Here is a 19,822-nt window from a genome sequence, read left to right on the forward strand (position 1 = left end):
TCTTCCTGTTTATAATGTATTTTCTATTGGATTCTGTTTTGCTGTCTTTTGTGAGGTGAATCTACTGAGAATGTTTATAACTCTGTTTGAAAAGTCTTCATTTTACTGTCTGCCAGCACTGCCAAAGAGAACACACACCTGTTTTTGTGCTAGGCTCTAAAGATGACCTTGAGTAGCAGTATATGAAATTAAGATATTGCTTTAATTAACAATTAACATGAAAAATCTAGAGCCTTTCAACTTCAAACATTATAGTATCAAGGACAAGTAAAGATTTTTTGGTGTTCTGACTTTTCTGAACATTTAGTCTTTCCCTTGATTTGGGAACTATGTTTTTTCAGTTCATCTATAATCACTCAAGTTCTAGAAGCTGCTGTACACAGATTAGTGCAAAAATAACAGAAGCGAGAGAGAGAGGGGACCACAAAGATGGAGGGAAGGAATGCCATCCAGAGGGATGGCAGAGCTGATGACAGAGGGATCAGAGCTGGGCCTGTGCAAACCTCATGAATTTCAACAAGGCCAGTTTCTATACCTGCATCAGGGCAGTCCCAAGCACAAATAAAGGCTGGGCAGAAAACACACTGAGAGCAGCCCTGAGGAGAAGGACCTGGGGGTGTTGGTTGATGAGAACCTCAACATGAGCCAGCAATGTGCACTTGCAGCCCAGAAAGCCAACCGTATCCTGGGCTGCATCAAAAGCAGTGTGGCCAGCAGGTCGAGGGAGGGGATTCTACCCCTCTACTCTGCCCTCCTGAGACCCCACCTGGAGCACTGTGTTCAGCTCTGGAGTCCCCAGGACAAGAAGGACATGATTATATTAGAACAAGTCCGGAGGAGGGCCACGAGGATGATCAGAGGGCTGGAGCACCTCTCCTGTGAAGAAAGGCTGAAAGAGTTGAGGTTGTTCAGCCTGGAGAAGAGAAACCTCATTGCAGCCTTCTAGTACCTAAAAGGATACAAGAAAGCTGGAGAGGGACTCTTTGTCTGGGAGTGTAGTGATAGGACAAGGAGTAATGTCTTTAAACTAAAAGATGGTAGATTTATCTTAGATATTTGGAAGAAATTCTTTACTCTGGATGTGGTGAGGCACTGGAACAGGCTGCCCAGAGAAACTGTGGATGCCCTATACGTGGAAGTGTTCAAGGTCAGGTTAGATGGGGCTTTGTGTGACCTGGTTTAGCGAGAGGTGTCCCTGCCCATTGCAGGGGGGTTGGAACCAGGTGGTCTTTGAGGTCCCTTCTAACCCAAACCATTCTGTGATTTCATGATTCTATGAAAGCTGTGTAGTAGAAGATAGAGTTTTGCAAATACATTTTGGTTAAGGATAGGGTGAAAGATCCATTGTCTGTTCCTTGGTCCAGGCTGTGCAGCATACTGGGGTAAAAGTGCTCTAGACATAATCCTGTACTGTCTTGGGAAAGGGCTAGGATAATTCCATAGGTATTTCCCCTCTCTTTTTTGGACCTGGTTGTCAGCTCTAGGAAGGAGTAACATGTGAGGCACAGGGTGATCCTCCTGGAGCTTGGGTCTCTTTGCTGACTTGGGGCTTAAGATGATGAAGAGAAAAGCTTCAAACACATTTAAATGAAAAATAGAATCCCACTCAGTTACTCAATGATGATGTTTTTTACTTGAACGACTAGTTTTCCACACATCTCTACAAATCAAGCTGTTTGGCCTCCTTGATTGTTCCACTTACCCCCAGAGGGAACACAGCATTTTTGCTGCACTGCCCATCACCCAGGAGAGGAGCTTCCTGTCTCCCTGCACATGACAGTGCCAGTGGGTCTGGGCACATGTTCCCCACCTCCTCTTCCAGTTGCCCTTTTTTTGTGAGGCCAAGGGATGCTGAACACCGAGGCAGGCACTGAGATGCTTTTTCCATGCGTTTATTCACACGTTTGGCTCCCTAGGTAAAAAGTATTGGAACATTAGGTAGCTACTGAAGATGAACTAAAATAAGGCAAAACTTTGTTTCTCAGTAGGTGATAGTGAGGGGAAATAATAACTCAGATATTTTACTACTTCTGTGATAGCGCAATGAAGTAGTGTCAAGAGACCAGCTGTTCTACTACTAGCAGTGCAATCTACCCAGTTCCAGTATAGGAAAATATGTGAGGTGTTTATGTATTTGTACTACATTGGACATTTTAGACTATATCTTGCTAAAGGGAATATCTAGCAAAGTAATTCTAGAAGCATTTTTCTCTCCCACTTGCATGCATTTGTATAGCAAATAAACTAGCATTTGGAAAGTAGCATATTTTTGTATTTTTTTAGTTTGATTTATATGCAATATCATAAAAGATTCAGTATTGGCTGAAGGGCCAGCTCTTCAAAAAAAGGTAAATCTTATGTCTCAACAATGATTCATAAATCATTTGTGTATGTAGATTGATGCAGGAGGCATCTGGCCAAATGCTGCTTTTGCTGAAAATCTAAAATTACAATTAAACAATATTTGCAAATTAGCATGAATTTGTTTAGGACAATATTTTTTAAACAAGCCAAAATATTTCCTTGCTGTATTTTCATATAAATGTTTTTTAAGTTCTAATCAAAATTTTGTTCAGAATTTCTTTTTAATTTAGTTCTTAGGGATTTGAAAAATACTAAAATATAAAAGAGAAGCTTCATTGTGGATGAGTTCCTGCTCTGAAAAATAATGGTGTTATATTTCGCCATAAAAACTTCAATTTTCTGAAATAATGATTCTCAGGTTTAGGAGATTTTAATGGTGTTCTCCAGCTAAACTGAAATAGTTTTTGTACAGCTCCAACTACCTGATGAATACAATAACTGAAATGAATAAGAAAATAACCGAAATATTTTGGTCATACACACAAATACTAGAATAAAAACCTGCTTTGCCTTTCACTTTAGTTTCAAGATGTAATAATTCTAATCGTAGCTTTTCCCAATATTATTAGCAGTGTACAATTTCTCGCTTCCTAAGTGATTTTAACAATGGCAGATATTCAGTATCTGTAAGTAAACACTGAAAATCGCTTGCTTCATTACACTTCTGGGCCATTAAATATCTTCTTTCATCTATCTATTTCCTCTCTTCTCATTGCCTCAGCAGTGTGACTCAATTGGGCATGTGGTATCTTTCCCAGATCCTTTTCTGAAAATAACGTAGTATGCAGGAATGTAGTTTGTCAAACACATTGTGTCTGAAATCCTTTGTTGGTAGCAGTGGAGGGAAAGAGATTATAAAATGCCTCAAAACTTTCAAAAAGGCTGTTACCAGGTTTCTTATATCTGTTCATCCATATAAAACATTCATAACCTCACTTTTATGTATGGGATGGCATAGTACAGTATCATGCGTATAGTATAGTATAGTATGGTGTGTATTATATCTTCAATAGCATCTCTTGTGCAGGCTACAGTTTGCAGAGAATTTTGTGCTTTGACAAGTTTTTATACTCATCCATGCTAACACAGCTTAGAGAGAAATAATTTGTTTATGATGTTGATTTTCATATGTTGAGTTTTAAGATTCTGATTTTTTTTATAGGTGAGATCAACTAACCTACCCAGTCTTACTGGTGATGTGTTTTTCATTGTTCTGCTAATATAAACCTTTCTGAAGTAAAGTCAGGCAGTGCAAATAACTTCTGAAGCTGTTAGCTTCTGTCAACCTGAGCCAATCTGACTTTCTGGAACATTTCCTTCTTCAAATTTTGTACACAAAGTTTATTAGTAACTGTTTTACATGCTAATCCTTTCATTTATGTTTGATTAAAAGCTATTCTGTATACTGAGTTTGTCATAAAAGTTTGTCATAAAATCTCAGTACTTGGTTTGAAGTATTTGGTTTGATAGTGTGAGACCAGCCTAAACACAAAGGCTGTGCATGTAGATGCCGGAGGTGGCAGATGTGTTCATCTGAGTTCTTTAAGAATGAAAAGGGAACACAGAGATTGTTTCCACCTTTGGAAGCAAAAACCTTGCAACAGCCCTGAAAAACGCATTTATTTATAATACATCATCACTGTCAGTTTAGCTTGAACATTTTCCATTGGAGTTGTTTTGCGAAATTGGCCTTTAATAGGTAGAAGTAGCCATGGTACAAAGTGACAGATGATCTGCTGAGTCTACAGTGATGCTGCATTCACCAGCATTTTGGGGAATACATGTTGTTTTCATGGTAGTAAGCTGAATTACACTGTGAAATCTCAGGCAGTGTACTCTGAGAGGATTTCTCTCTCCTTTCCAGGTCAGAAACCCAAGGGGAAGTCTGGGAAGGCTTTGTAACGCAAATTTAGCTAGCCTTCCTTCACACTAGGAATGCTAGATGCTGACCCACAAGGACTGAGTTCAAGATTTCTGTGAATATGTGGGATTTGAGTTAATGTGGTGATGAAAGCCTCTAAGAACATCAGGCACATCAAATATCTAAATCAATTCTATAGTTTAGAAAGCTAAAATTGGACTTAAGATGATTAAGAAATTAATGTAGTCAAAGAGAAAAGGAGTAGTAGGTTTGTTGGAGATTGCCTGCACTTATGGTGGATGACAGAGATAATTGAGTTGTATAGCAAAGAGCAAAGAAATCCAACCAAAAATGCTTAGATATAATCTTCGGTGGATGCATCATCCGAAAAACAGATTTTGTGTGTTACAGAGTATACAGCACATTAACAGGCAAATGAAAATGGACCAGGCATTAACAACCATTACATTTATTCATAAAACAAATAGCTGTGAGCTTAGTTATTGAACTCTGATAATCACCAGTGGCACAGACAACTTCCTGGAGTATCCTGAACTATCCTTTTAATCCATTATATTTTCATGAAAAATTAGAATATGGAGATTCAATAGGGAGATCAAAAGTAATGGGTTTCTACATGCAGAAAAACACCCTATATTCTATAGCAATGCTCACTGTGTATGCCCCAAGGAAGGTATATACCACTAGCCTCAGTATACTGCCAAATTTCTCATGTCTGCCTTTCCTTTTGAAATGAGAATTTTTATAAAGATATAAACAAATACAGCCAATCCTACATGCATTTTCCATTATCTTTTCATTTTTCAAATACTTATATTTGAATTTGGAAAATAGATTCTGCAATTTTATAAGTGTGGAAAGTTAGGGTCATGGCACTGAGCCTGCCAGAGTTCAAGAAGTGTTTGGACAACGCTATCAGACATAGGATCTGGTTTTTGGGTTGGTCCTGTGTAGAGCCAGGAGTTGGACTCGATGATCCTTGTTGGGTCCCTTCCAACCCAGGTTATTCTATGGTTCTACGTTTCTAAGCCCAGGTAGACAATATCAGCCACTCTCCCCTCATCTACCAATCAAGTCATTTTCTTGTATAAGTTTATCAGGCTGGTTAAGCTTGACTTCCCCTTTGTGAATCCATGCTCAAAATATACATTACTGCAATGTGTAAAGTGTGAAATAGAGCTGCAGTTGATCATAGGATTGGTTATTTTGTCCTTCATTACACAGTTTTGTTGGTTGTATATGCCTTTTCAGCTGCATTTTTTTGCCTTGTGGAACATGGTCCAGATGCAAAATTAAAATTACAATGACAATGAAGGACAGGATGTGTATAATTGGTGATAATCATTTTGCAATTTTATTTCAGTACTAATATTTTATATTCTTCTTTCTTTCTTTTACAGAGGGTATGAACTGTATGAACAAAGATCACGGGTGTGCACACATCTGCCGGGAGACACCCAAAGGTGGGGTTGCCTGTGAATGTAGGCCTGGCTTTGAACTTGCCAAAAACCAGAAGGACTGCAAATGTAGGTAGATAAAGATTAAATTTCAAATGCCCACAAATATCGTATTTTCTTCATTGTTGTTGTTTTCCAGAAGTCAAGAAATCAACTTTGTTTTGGCCAAAGGTGACTTGTAATTTTAGTAATGTGTTTTTTCTGTCAAAGGTTTACTTGGGGTTGGATAAGAGGGATCAAATAACAGAATTTTGGCAGTGAGCCTGTTAGCAAAATGTTATAAACTTTTGTATCTTCCTATGAATGCAGAAAGTGATAGATAATTTTAATCTAGACTTTCCTTGTAAAGCAAAACAAACAAGGAAGAGCATAGAGGGTTCTAGCTTTTGGAGGTCCACAATGATGGATGCATTGATAAGTCTACTAATAGGTTTAATGATAAATCTGTTACAGCCATCAAACTATCAATGTTAATTGCTCTTTTTTAAAGGATAGGAATGTTTGCTCTACTGTTGATTCCACTGCATACAGGCTACTTTTATTGATATTACTCAGCTGTATCATATGTACTATTAGTGATGTATTCTAGAAGCTGAGATACTGAAGATGTTCATCAGCCCACAAAATTGGAAGCTAGAATTGTTCTGTATAGGTTAAAATAATTGACCCTCTATAACTTCTTCATCTGAAAGCTTCTGAAGTGCATGGGAGTCTTTCTTATGGCTTCAGTGAGTGTTAGATCTGACTCCAATAGCTTCCTTTCCTAGCTGGTAGCTTTGTGAGAGACAAAAAAAAAAAAAAAAAAGTGCAATAAAATGATACAAAACACATTTTGTACTTTGCATAGGGCCAGTATTTTTGTGCTACCCTTTCTTCCACTCCAGCTTTTTTCTACCTGAGATCTCCACTGGTTAAACATGCTTAGATAACACTTGTTCCTAAGTATGAATTCAAAAGAATCACCTTTGAATGTCATCAAGAAGTCCCACAGGATACTGTACAGCCTGATTGCTCCTCAATGCTTGCGAGGCTACACAAGGCCAATGGCAAAAACATAGAGAAAAAAATGCCTCTATGGTCATTTTCTTTCCCAGTGTTTATTAGAAGCAAACATTGCATGCCATTAATTGCAGTGCAAGATCAGCTACATTGGTTAAGTTGGAGGGGATGTTTATTTATACTGTTTATTATTTGTTTCCACGAATTTATACATTCCTTAAGAATTACATTATCCTTTTTCATAGTGAGATGGTGACAGGAGAATTAGGGCCTCTTCTAGAAAGATATTTCTAAATGCCTCAAAGTTTAATAGAGTAAAATACTTGAATTTATTCATTGCCCTGTGGTGTTCAAATGTTAGTTTGATTTATAAGGAACTTTTGCTGCCAGGCCTCTATGTAGGAACACGAAGTTTTTCAAGGCCACAGATCTTGCTGCAGAATACACCAACCCCTAAAATCACAGCATATTCTGCAAATATGTTCCAGAGTATTGTTTAAAATAGTTGTACTACTAGCCCTTCCATATGCAAAGATACCTAAAATTGTAGCCAGATAGCCGGGGACAACAATTGTGAGATTACAGAAGACTATTTATAAAGGTTTAGTACTGAAACAAAATCTTGACATTTAAAAAAAAAAAAAACAAAACTTTTTACAGCTAAGCATTTCAGTGGAATTCACTTAAATCCTGAGCTGAAACTTTGCAATTATTGCATACAGCTATGATGAAGAGCTGAAGAAGAGACGCTTGCCCCTTGGCAGCCTGGACTGGGTCTATACCCCTGGTGTACAGGGATACAGACTGGTAGTGTCTGATATACTGTCTGTCCCTCTCAAGTATTCTGGTTTGTAATGGTCCTTCCATGAAACTGTGCATTTCAGGGTTTGTCAGAGCTTTCTTCCATGTTTGTTTGTTTGTTTTTTTATGTGAGGAGATGACAGATAACCAATGTGTCAATAGGTGAATTTTTATCAGTCAGTTTGCCACTGAATCAGAATACTGAGAGAAATTTTCAGAATTGGCCCAAGTCCGCTACTAATGTGGCATATGTTTCTCAGTTTAAAAAAAAAAATGTTAAAAGAAAATAGAAAGCATAAAAAATGGAGGGAAGGCTCCCAGCTTTTTATGCATGCATTACATGACTGTGTCATTACATCCTAATTACATGATCACACGTCACCTGGTCATATCATTCCATACTAATAAGGCAATCACTATTGGTGTCTTGCTTCATTCAGTGTATGTCATGGTCAGTGCTCATTAAATAGGCTTTCGTTCAATGGTTTCCTCTCCTTCATAACTCATTGTCATGCCTTGCTTGCTGCACAGTGTTTAAAATCTATTCTGAACATAAGATTTTAAATTTCCTCATGGATTTTCCCATGATACTCATTACAGTAATAAGAATGCTCCATAGGCATTGTTAATGTACTTTCAGAACATTCTTGTCAAGTTAAAAAGTACTGTGTTGCCTATCTTACAAATGGGAGAATAATGTAAAGATGTTAATGTCAAAGTCATTTAGTAGTGATAGGTGATTAACAAGAAACACCCATGTTGTGGTTTAACCCGTCCGGCAGGTAAGCACCACACAGCCGTTCTCTCACCCTCCCCCCTCCCTCTCTGGGATGGGGGAGAGAATCAGGAAAATGAAGCCTGTGGGTTGAGATAGAGACAGTTTATTAGGACAGAAAGGAAAAGAAAATAATAATAATAATGATAATAGTACTACTAATAATAATGTATACAAAACAAGTGATGCACAACGCAATTGCTCACCACCCACTGACCAATGCCCAGCCTATCCCCAAGCAGCCAGCCTCCCCCCCCGGCCAGCCACCCCTATATATATATATTGTTCAGCATGACATCAGATGGTATGGAATACCCCTTTGGCCAGTTTGGGTCGGCTGTCCTGGGTCTGTCCCCTCCCAGCTCCTGCTGCACCCCCAGCCTGCCCACTGGCAGGACAGAGCAAGAAGCTGAAAAGTCATTGGCTTAATGTAAACACTGCTCTGCAACAATTAAAACATCAGTGTGTTATCAACATTATTCTCATCCTAAATCCAAAACACAGCACCCTACTAGCTACTAGGAGGAAAATTAACTCTATCCTAGCTGAAACCAAGACAACCCAGAACCCAGTTCTGCATTTATAGCACTTAGTATGGTCAAAGCCAAGCTCCCAATGGCTCCCATTGTAGTCTCAAATGCCATGGAGAAATAATTATTATACTAGAAACCCGTAATAGATGAGATCCACATGGCTTGCCAAGCCCTAAGTAGGATTTCCATTACAAGGGCAGAAATTGAGAGTTTTATAGGGCTGTATTCACTGTATCAAAAGACCATCCCCTCTTGGCAGTGAGGCAAGGATTCTCCAGCTGTTTCCACAGACCTGACTTTCCCACCTGTGCACTGAAAAGACAGAAATGTTGTCTGCATTTGTCATTAAGGATGGTTATCATGATACAATATGTCTGTGCACCAGAAGTCTGGTATTTTTTAGCTTTTGGATGCTTAATATTGCAACCTTAGTGTTTTCTTAATGTAAATTTTAAACATGCAGTTTCTCAGGTGCTACTGGGAAAATACAGAAGCATTGAGGCTGGAAGTGATGTCAGAAAGGCATCTAGAAATGCACCAGGCAGAACCATACATGATTTCTCAGCAAAGCTACATCCTTTAGATCCAAAACAGTAGTAAACTACCATCTTCTGTGCTCACGAGCCATTAGAAGAAGAATATGCTTTGTCAGTGATTTTCATGGGTACTCGCTGGCAGCATAAAGATGAGACTTAGGCATGGTGAATTTGGTTCCATATTACAGTGGAAAAACATTGGAAATGACCTCTACTATCTAAATCCGTATCTTACGCCTATGCATCATGATAGCATAGTTTTTTTGATAAAGAGAAGATTTTTTTTCCCCAAATATGGACAAAACAAGGCATTTTTTGTTAGTTACCTGGATCAGTTTTGCTGGAACTTGAGGAAGTATGAAGAAACCTAAAGCAGATACACATTCATGCAAGTCTTAACCTAAAAGAAATAATGCTGACAGAGTTATAATCAAGTGAAAGCTGAGTCTTTTAATGAAGAATGCTAGATAAACCTAACTAAAGCTATTTCTACCTACCCCCTCCTATAATAAGTGAACAGGAGGGCTAGTGCTAAGTAATTCCAAAAATCCTGTCTAGTATGTTTGCAATAAAATGCCCTCCCACCTAGGCCTAGTGGCAGCTTTTCAGCTTCTGCTGACAGTTTCAGCTATTTGCTGTCAGTACACAGATCTTCAGAATGTTAAAAATGTAAGGCCATACTCGAATAAGTAGTGCAAACAGTGTTGCATTCATAGCTTTATCGCATAGATAGAGATGTCCGTGTATTTATATAAATTATATATTAATTATATATTCAATGGCCAATTTAGTTAAAAAACACTGCAAGTTTTAGTTTATCTGGAATTGCAATACACTGGTTTGATCTATCAGAGAAAGCCATGTTTTCACATAGTCTATTGCAAAAAACAAAATTTGCTGCAAATTTTGTGACATCTGAGCCATGGTATATATCTACACATATACAAGATGAGATCATTGTCTTAGTGAATTTTGGGGGCTAGTTGGTACTAAATAGTAGATTCAATATTTGGCCAAATGTTCCTTATCATGGGCATGACAGATGGAAGAGGTGGAAGAGACCAGAAAAAGAATGATACCAAAGTTCAGAGAAGCACTGGAAATTCAATTCTAGGATCTAGGCTGTAGAGTGGGGCTGAATTCCGGTATTTTCAGTTTTCCAGGTGTTTTAACATGGAAGGTAGAAAATACCTTTATTTAGTGGAATATGCACATCACAATTCCTTTTTTTCTTTAATATATCATTTGTCGTCCAAACAGTAATTTCTTGTCTTTCATCATCAAAATGTCATTTCAAGACTAGTCCATGGATGTAAGCACTGGCTCAAATGCAAAGCTCAGGAGCGCTTAGCACAGCCCAACCAAACAGAGTAAATGCTGCTGTTACACAGAGGCAGGTGGATAGTTTGGGAGATCACGCCATGCAACCTGCCTGCAGTCCCTGAAGGGTGGCTGGCCGGTTTAGGAGCCCGAGCGTGATAGTCAATGAAAAGAATAAATCTTGTTTGAATGCAGTCTGAAGTACTGGTATCTTGGCTTTGGCTCAGGATGCCCTATAGCTCTTCATTCACAGTAGAAAGAATGTTGGGAGAACAGACCAGTAACTTGGCCACCAGCGTTAGCCATCTCTTATAAATGGTGTGTGTCTCTGAAGGGCTTATATGTTGTTTCTGCTCATGTTAGTAGCAGACATGAGCAAAGCCTTCTCTATCTGGTGCTAGTTTTCATAGAAACATCGAGTCATAGAATATCCTGGGTTGGAAGGGACCCACAATGATCATCAAGTCCAACTCCTGGCTCCACACAGGGCCAACCCAAAACCAGACCCCATGTCTGAGAGCATTGTCCAAACACTTCTTGAACTCTGGCAGGCTCGATGCCGTGACCACTGCCCTGGGAAGCCTGTCCCAGTGCCCGACCACCCTCTGGGTGCAGAACCTTTCCCTAACACTCAGCGCAATCCTCCCCTGTCCCAGCTCCATGTCATTCCCTTGGGTTCTGTCACTGTCCACAGAGAGCAGAGCTCAGCACCTGCCCCTCCACTCCCCTCATGAGGAAGATGGGGGCCACCATGAGGCCTCCCCTCAGCCTCCTCTTCTCTAAGCCAAATGTATAGAGTACTTCCCCACAAATGGAAAAGCCATGTCGAGATTTGGCCTATAAGATATTCAGAAAACTCTCTCGATCTGTATCACATATTTTAATTACCATGCCATAAATACTAAGAGAACAAGTCCAGCATCTTGATTGCACTTAAGATAGATGTGAATGCTGATGCAGTGTCAAAAGCAGTGGTGTTATTCAGGTTTTAAATCTGCAATGTGGGGATCAGTGTATCTGAATTCTAACAGATACGTGTATATTCTCTTTTGGTAAAACAAAACAAACCATTACCTAGTATTTTCCATCCTTTTAACTTGATTTATAGTGTTTGAAGATAATCCGTGTCTGTCAGAATTTACCATTTTGTCCTTTTTCGTTTGCCTCTTCAATGCCACAAACTTAATGAACGCACACATAGTCTGTTGCATAGCTGTAGAGTCCAAATTTGTAAGAAATAATTTTTAAAAGAACACTTTTTTCTCATGAATTTGCTTTAATGCTTTCTGATAAAAATGGAGTCAATCTGGATGTCCCTTTGCTCTTAAGTATTTTTCATGATTTACAAATATTTGTAAGAGACAGTAAAAGGAACTGACCTAAATTGTACGTTCATTGATTGGGTAGAGCAGGAACCAGTATTCCTCTAACTTCAGTATACAAGGAAACTATAAAACAAGTGTGTGATTCTGCAGGATGTACTATGAACAGCATCAGACAAACGTAGTAAGGAAAAGTCCATTATGTTATGTGGATCAGAGCAACTGTGTTAAGATACTTTCCTCTCTTCCAGTGGAGGTTTTTAGACTTGAGTAGAGGTTTTTAGTTTTTTGACTGCATTGCAGTCAAGTTGTCTGAAGTGTACACGTTGTTGCTGATTGTACTTTAAAATAGTTAATAAAAATACTGTTGGTTATATATGTATTTAAATATCTGGCATAAACAGCACCTTTAAGTTAATTTGTGATGGCACTGCAGTCCAACAGGAATGGAAACATTGAATGAATCTCCAAGTAGTCCAAGAGGCATGCAGGGTTGAGAATGAGGGGAAGATAGATAAATGAAAATTACCTTGGCCTGGATTAGCTCTGCCAGTGTGCACCCTTTACCATGAATATTGCAAGCGACTGCCTTCTGTACCACTTACAGCCCCTGGTTGATCACATCCCAGACACAGCCAGCCAGAAGAACAGCTCACATTTGCAGTCAGCCTGCAGCCACCTGATTCAAACATCCTCTGTCTGTTCCTGTACCTTTCAGTTAGCCTGTAAAACAGTATTACATCTACCCCCAGACTAACAAAAAAGTGTTACTGTTCTGCACATCATGTGACATAGAGAGGGAGTCACAAGAAAATGACACGCCAAAAATAATTGCAAATCAAAGAGTGGAGAAAAAGAAGTGAATGAGGACAGGCATAGTGTTGAGCAGGAAAATGATTTTCATCATGACTGCATTGAGAAAGTGGGAGTTTAAGAATGAAGAATCAACATAAAATTTTAAGTTTTTGTTTTGCATCAAAAATAAAAGCTTATTTGTTACTGTGTATTGAAAAAAAATGTTGCTTCAATCTGATGCGAAGTAGAATGGTTTGCTTTAGGTATTTTTTCAGAAAAATAAATCAACAGTTAGTTATAAAACAGGAGAAAGAGAAGAAATTCCTGAGAGTGGTTGCTGCTTGGAGGGCTTTTTTAATGTAATTCTCTGAAAGCATAGGATTGTCATGATTTGAATTAATTCCCTCCTCTGTCTGGTGGGACTGGACCCACAATTCCCATTTTGCAGCCTAGTGCGCTGTCAGGCTCCAGTAAAAAAAATGAATCAAGCTGCTGTCCATCTTTCTCACCGCCATTCTTTTCAGTTGGCTAAAATACCAGTATTCATGGAAGGAGAGGCAGGAATCCAGGCAGGCCATCTTCTTAGGGATTGTTTTTACTACACCAAGAGATTATTCTCTCACTATCTCTCAACATCACAGGGATTTTGTTCAGGTTGTACAATGTCAAGGACCAAGAATGCTTGCACCCAGAGTAGCCTGGGGTCTACACTCACTTAGGAGAGGGACAATTTCTGTTGTGACCTTTACCAGACTTCAGGGACTGTTCACGTAAACTAGAGGTTCCTATGTTGTCGGGAGATTTAATGGGAATTCTATTGGATATGGTGAGGTGGTCTCCCTCAATTTCTTTTGCTAGAATTGTTCCATTTTATGTAAAATACTTCAGTGGTTACTGAGAGTGGCATGACTATTCGGCACAGGGACACTTACAGCAGATGTGAGATATTTCAGTTACTGATACTATTACTAGAAATTCCAGTCTACTCCATTTTAAGAAGCTAGTGTTAAAGCAGAGTTACTGAGGTCACTGGGAAATTATGAGTTCAGCTATGTTGGATTAAGTAGAATCACAGTTTAGATTTAGATCCCCAATTTTAAAATCCTGTTAACTATTATCTTGGTTTTACGGTATATTGCAATTTGCTACCCTGGCTCTTGTATAAACTCTCTTATCTAGGAGAAAATTTCTGCTGAAGACCAATGTGAGGAAGTTCATTCTGATTAATAGCAGTCAGTATTTAAATTACTCTAACATATCAGAATATCTAAGTCCTCTGAAATTTCTAAGTATAACTGAATAATCGTACATTGAATTTCCCCTGTATCTGGTAATAAAAATATATCCATAAAGAGTCTAGTCAAAATTATCTGTATATAAAGACAATAAACTGAATTCAGAACTGGTTTGTTCAGCATCAAGCTATGTGACTGCAAAAGATCAGACGGAACGGGGGCAAATTAGAGCCATTGTATACCAGGTTGGTATTTAAAAACTAGTTTGTCAGAAATTAAATCCATCAAGTGACAAAAAAAATCAATCTATTAATTCTTGTAAACTTCAAAACTGTACCTGTCAGGAAAAATGTTTGCTTTAATGTATATTTAGTATTTTTTTTAACAGAGAACATTTTAACTGCTAAAAGCGATTTTGCACTGTATGCTTGTAAGTAAAAGCAACCTTTCCAATGCTTCCTCCCTAGTAGAGGCCAGTACACTGTGGGGCCATATTAACATTGTATTTTTTGTCTCAGAGAGGAAAAAAAAAATCCTGCTTTATTTTTAAACATTCTTCTACTCTAGGAGGACCACTACTTGAAACAGTAGATTTCAAGTCTTAACGTGGTTCTGTTCTTGCTGTTCGGTCTCTGCTTCCTCTACTTAGAAAGTAAAGAAGAATGAAAAGAGAAAGGCTGTTTATAGACTTTGTATTAGGAGACTGCTCATTTCTTTCTGCCACATACATCACAGATATGTACGTAAAAGCATATAGCTGTTAGGAAGAGATGAAATTGGCAGACCACTCATGCTAAAATTACTAATAAAAATAGACTGGTGGAAAAGTAGCACATGCTTCTTTTTTCTTTCTTTTCTTTTCTTCACTGCATGGATTGAAAAAGTAAGGCATGAGGCAGGAGCGTGGCTAAGACAGTGTGGCTCAGAAAGAATAAAGAATGCAAATAACTGCAAATACGAATGTTATGTTGCCTTATGTCTTGGTTTGTTACTGCTCTTCTGTATTCTGAAAGGCTCTCAAGACTAATTGGTTTCATTGTCATTTTATTTATATATACATATATACACATTCATTTGGGGCTTAACTAGTAACCTGTAACTATGGGAATGGAGGCTGCCAACACACCTGTGATGACACTGATACTGGTCCTGTGTGTGGTTGTCATCAGAAGTATGCCCTACATTCAGATGGCCGAACCTGCATTGGTAAGTACTTCTCTGCTGCGCATTTTATTTCATATTCCTCGTAAAATACATATGTGCACATACGTGTGTGTGTGTGTGTGCACGTGTGTGTGTTTGTATCTCCCAGGAGTTTAGTATCATTGCTGAGAGAAGCGTGTAACAGCAGTTCCTGGCCATAACAGCAAAGGTCACGCTATGTATAGAGAGAAGCATTTGTGTGTGTTTTGTCAAAATGTTTGTTAATGAAGTATCCCTTTGTTACTCTTCTTTAACTTTTCTTTTCATTACTCTGATTTTTTTTAATGAACAGGTGTAGAACTTTCATAATTATGTATGAAAGTTTCATTACATAATTAGTATGAAAGTTCAGCTCTTCTGTTCACTTTCATGAGTCAGCCTTCCTTGTGTAAGTAAGGTGAGGAAAATGGTCCTGTTTTTCTAAGCTGTTACTGTGGAAAATGAAACATCGTGATGTGCTTTCTTCCCTGATGTATTTTTTATGATTCTAAAAATTACAGCACTTGTAGCGAATATGCTTTCACTAAGATTACCAGTAGGAAAGCCATTCAAGAGACAAAGCATCTTGGGAGATGTTATGCAAACATTTATGATTATAAAATATGTTATTTGCTTAACACCGTTTCTTTCCATCCCCTGCATTTTTTTAAATGAAAAGGGATATTTTTGCACAATGTAAGTTAGAATTCAAAGATTCTTACAGGCTAGAGCCTAAAATCCATAATGGCTTTCATTAGTATTGTGGTCTTGTTGAGTTTTTTGTTTGTTTAATTTCAAGTTCTTATGAATTCCTAGTAATTTCCTGAGGTTAAAAAAAAATGGACACGTTTGTCATCTTTTGTCTCTTTTGTCATTACTGCAAGACAAAGCACTTGATCTAAAATCCATGGAAATCTGTCAGTTATCTTTAGTGGTCTCTTGATCAGATCCATGGCATAAAACTCAGAGGCTGCACAGGACTTCATTTGCTTCTGATGGATTTGATTGCACAAATTGTGTGGCAGGATAAGAGTTGTATGGGCAGAGGCAGAGCTGAACAAGGTTCAGCACTGGTCTTTGCCTTGCTGTATTGTACACAAGCTGTGTCTCAGCTTACGGGATCTCTCAGCTAGTACTTTTTGATTAACGGAGGACTCAGTCTTACAGTCCCTCTGTTTAAATAACCCTCCCTGAAGCCTGTGGCAGTTCCAAATGCAGAGAATTTGCAAGAGTGAGGGCCTTGAGAGCATATTATATTGAATGGATTATTGATCTTCTGTTTCTCAGCATTCACTAATATCCTCAGATCAATGTTTTATATTATCCAGCATGTAAAAATGATTTTAAAAGCTGTATACACTGCACCTGTTTTTTACTTTTTTTTCCATTTTTGTAATGTAATACATATAACTTCATGTTACATTCCTTGGTCTTGTGATGTAAGTCACATATTACTGCCTGTGCTGATTTTCTTCCCACTAAATAGTTCTTTCTCTTAGAATACTTCTTTATTATTTTTTTTTTACATTTTTATTCCTGCTTTCTGGTGATGGTTCCTGATTGCCTGTCTTGTCTGATAACTGACGTTCATTAATTATTTACAGAGCAAAATAAATAAATAAATAAAAAAGAAACTCAAACAAAAGCCTCCATTGCAGCCTGATCCCATCTAGAACTTGTTAAAACCAAAACAAAACAACTCTTGTTACTACCCAACTATGTAGTGTTGCCACAAACAAAACCTGCCAGCCTCCTCCTCCTCCTCACTTCAGTGATTCCAATGTTTGCTGTCTTCAGTGGTGTGTAGATTCCAGGCATCACTGCAAGAATGCAAACTTCTGCAATGCCATATAAATACTTTTTGACCCTTTGTCTAACATATTTTGTCTTTGTTTGCTTAACTTATCCTTTTATTTTATTTTTTATGTTTGCTGCATGTGAAAGTCCCCACTTGCATTTTGGTTTTTGTTTTGCTAATAAAGCAATTCCTTTTCTGTATAAATCATTTTATTTACCAAGCTGCTGCTTCTCCATTGCTCTCCTGTATGAGAAATCTTTATTTTTATTTCACTTACTGATCATCTCTTCCCACACTTGTGACTGTTTCTGTGTATTTCTAATAAAGCATAACCAAACTAAGTCCTCATTATGATGTCTGAAACTCTTACATACAGGATATCAGAGACTACCTTGTACAATGACCTTTGCTGACATCATCTTGCTTACTGCATGCTTATAAAATTACTAAACCCTGTTCTTGCAACATCCTTTCTAGCATTGAATGTTTAGCTAGTAGTGTTTCATAGACAAGCAGGCAACCAGCACTGCCCAAATTGATCTTTTTTGTGTTTGTTTGGTTTGTTGTTTGTTTATTTTTGTTGTTGTTTTTGTTCAATTTGCATGCTGTTGTTTGGTTCCTCTTCATGATGTGTCAATGTGTACAAGACTATGGTGCATCCATGCCCATCCATCACCGGACTCTTCTTGCTTTCTCTGTCTGTCTTGGTCTTCCACCTGCCAATTTCAGATCATGATGCCACCACTAGCCTGAATCACTTTAAAGTTTGTCTTTAATAGGTTGTTTAACTAGCATCCTTGAATTTTAATTTCCATCATTAACACCTCTCTGGGGCACTCATGTTAGCTGTCTTGTTCTCCAGTAGTCATTAACCTTCATGTATCTGGTTAATTACTTTGTAGTTGACCATTCTTCCTCCTCCCCCTCTTTCATCCTCCTTTCCCAAAACTCCCTTTAATTTTTTCCCGGGGTCTTTAAGGGAATTAACTCTCTAACGGGGATTTAGTGCTTTCATGCCTTGCTTCTTGGCTTTGGCTGTGCCATGCCAAGAAACTGTCTTAGGCAGCGGAAAATTGGGCTTGTGATTAACCAACTGCTCCATGTTTGTCCCCTACTTGTGTTTTAGAGAAGGATGAGGCTGCAATTGAGAGTTCTGAGTACAATGCCACGTCAGTAGCTGATGTGGACAAGCGGGTGAAACGGCGGCTACTTATGGGTAACACTTTTCTTCCACTTCCTTTGTTGTGCTCTCACTTTTGTCTGTATGTGTGTGTGGGGGGAGGTTCTCTTTTGGTCTCATTTGGTCCTTTTGGTTTTGGTTTGGTTTGAGTTTTTTTTTTTAGATGACTTTATCTGAGTTGAAAGGTCACCGATTTTGCTAAGTTCTCATCTGTTGTACAACTTCATTTCTCGTTTTTAAACTTTTTTTTCCTAATGCTGAAGCATTAATGTTCAATTTCTTCTGCATAGAAAGAAGCTTTTGCCATTAACCTTACTTACCTTATGCAAGCTACTTCTTACATGTGAATTGTGTGTGTTTGTGTGTATGTGTTGCTCTAAGATTCCTAAAAAATCTCATGCTGCAGACTTGCCTTTTGGCTTAAAAGTGGATGATGATGATGATATAAAACAATGTTCTATTACGTATGTGGCGTTAAATGAACAACTGAATTTGCCTACTTTTGATAAAAATGTAAATATTATGACTGGAAATTGATTTATTTCCTTCGTGTAGCTATGTTAGTAATCGCTGAAAGATTTTTTCTCTAGTGACTAGTGAGCTTCCTTATGTTCTTCTTTCAAGACTAAAGCATGGCTTGTTTCTCTGTATTGTTGGAGCCTGAGAGTGGAAGAGATGAGGAAGTGCATTGGACAATGAAGATAATTCTTTAGTTCCTCAGTTAACCCATTGCTTACCTTTGTACTGCTCTTCTTATGTTACTTTTATGGCCATTAGTGAGAACAACCTTTTGATAACTTGACAGGGTAGTGGCTGGATCTCTACCAGATTCTTTTTATGTGACAAAGGGCACAGGGTAGCATAGACTGCTGAATGATGCCAGCAGTTTGGAGGCTTCCAAGTGGTTTATTACTCTGTATTTTCCATTCTGATGCCCTACACACCCCATACAATATTTCTACTAGTTTTTAAGCATAGCAAGCATTGATGAGATATACCCAATGAACCATTTACAAGGTAGGGGTTCTTCACTCACAGAAGAGATTCTGGCATGATGAGATTCTGCTCTGTTCCCTTCTGGTTGTTGTTTCCTTTCCTAAAAGCAGTAAGCCCATCACACACTCTGCCCTGATAGCCCTTGGCAGGCTCAGCTCTGGCTGTAAACATCTTCACCTACCTAGAAGAACCACCTTTGGAAGACCAGAAGTCTCAGTTTGAGTTAATTGTTGGGCTAATAGTTGCAATAGGTGACAACACTTGCACAATTTTCATACCACTTCATATCTTGTCACCCATGCTAAACCATCCACTTAATCGTAGGATAGCAGACAGACCCTATGTTAGAAATCACAGGGTGTTGTTAAGTCTGAAATTGTATTAGATGATAATATTGAAGTAAAATATTTTCCCTCTTGTGAACACCTGTGCATATGTTCCTTTATTTTTAGAATATCTATGCTTGTTAATTTGCAATTCGTTCACAGATCTAGCAAGTGACCCATATAAATTTGTTGTTTAATGATGCCCTGTTTAAACTGATTTAAGCTGACAAAAGCTATGAGGCAGCCCGTCTTGCTTTCTAAAGGTGATAGTAACACTTCTAGTTGTAATTCCAATGAGATCCATCATCTCACAGGAAGTCA

The 19,822-nt window shown here is 38.3% G+C and overlaps 1 protein-coding gene across 11 annotated transcripts in view; it reads left to right on the plus strand.

Annotated features, from left to right (window-relative positions):
- Positions 1-19,822, plus strand: part of SCUBE1 (signal peptide, CUB domain and EGF like domain containing 1) — a 215,800-nt gene that overhangs the window by 104,112 nt on the left and 91,866 nt on the right. For 4 of the 11 annotated variants that reach the window (XM_040545042.1, XM_040545046.1, XM_040545041.1 and 1 more), the window contains exons 5-7: positions 5,647-5,772; positions 15,109-15,225; positions 18,126-18,215. In XM_040545042.1, the coding sequence (XP_040400976.1) occupies positions 5,647-5,772; positions 15,109-15,225; positions 18,126-18,215 (333 nt within the window). The remainder of the gene's footprint in view (positions 1-5,646; positions 5,773-15,108; positions 15,226-18,125; positions 18,216-19,822) is intronic. The other 7 variants (XM_040545047.1, XM_040545045.1, XM_040545048.1 and 4 more) reach the window with 2 other exon arrangements.

Source organism: Cygnus olor, chromosome 1 (assembly GCF_009769625.2).
Source record: "Cygnus olor isolate bCygOlo1 chromosome 1, bCygOlo1.pri.v2, whole genome shotgun sequence".
NCBI classification, from domain to species: Eukaryota; Metazoa; Chordata; class Aves; order Anseriformes; family Anatidae; genus Cygnus; species Cygnus olor.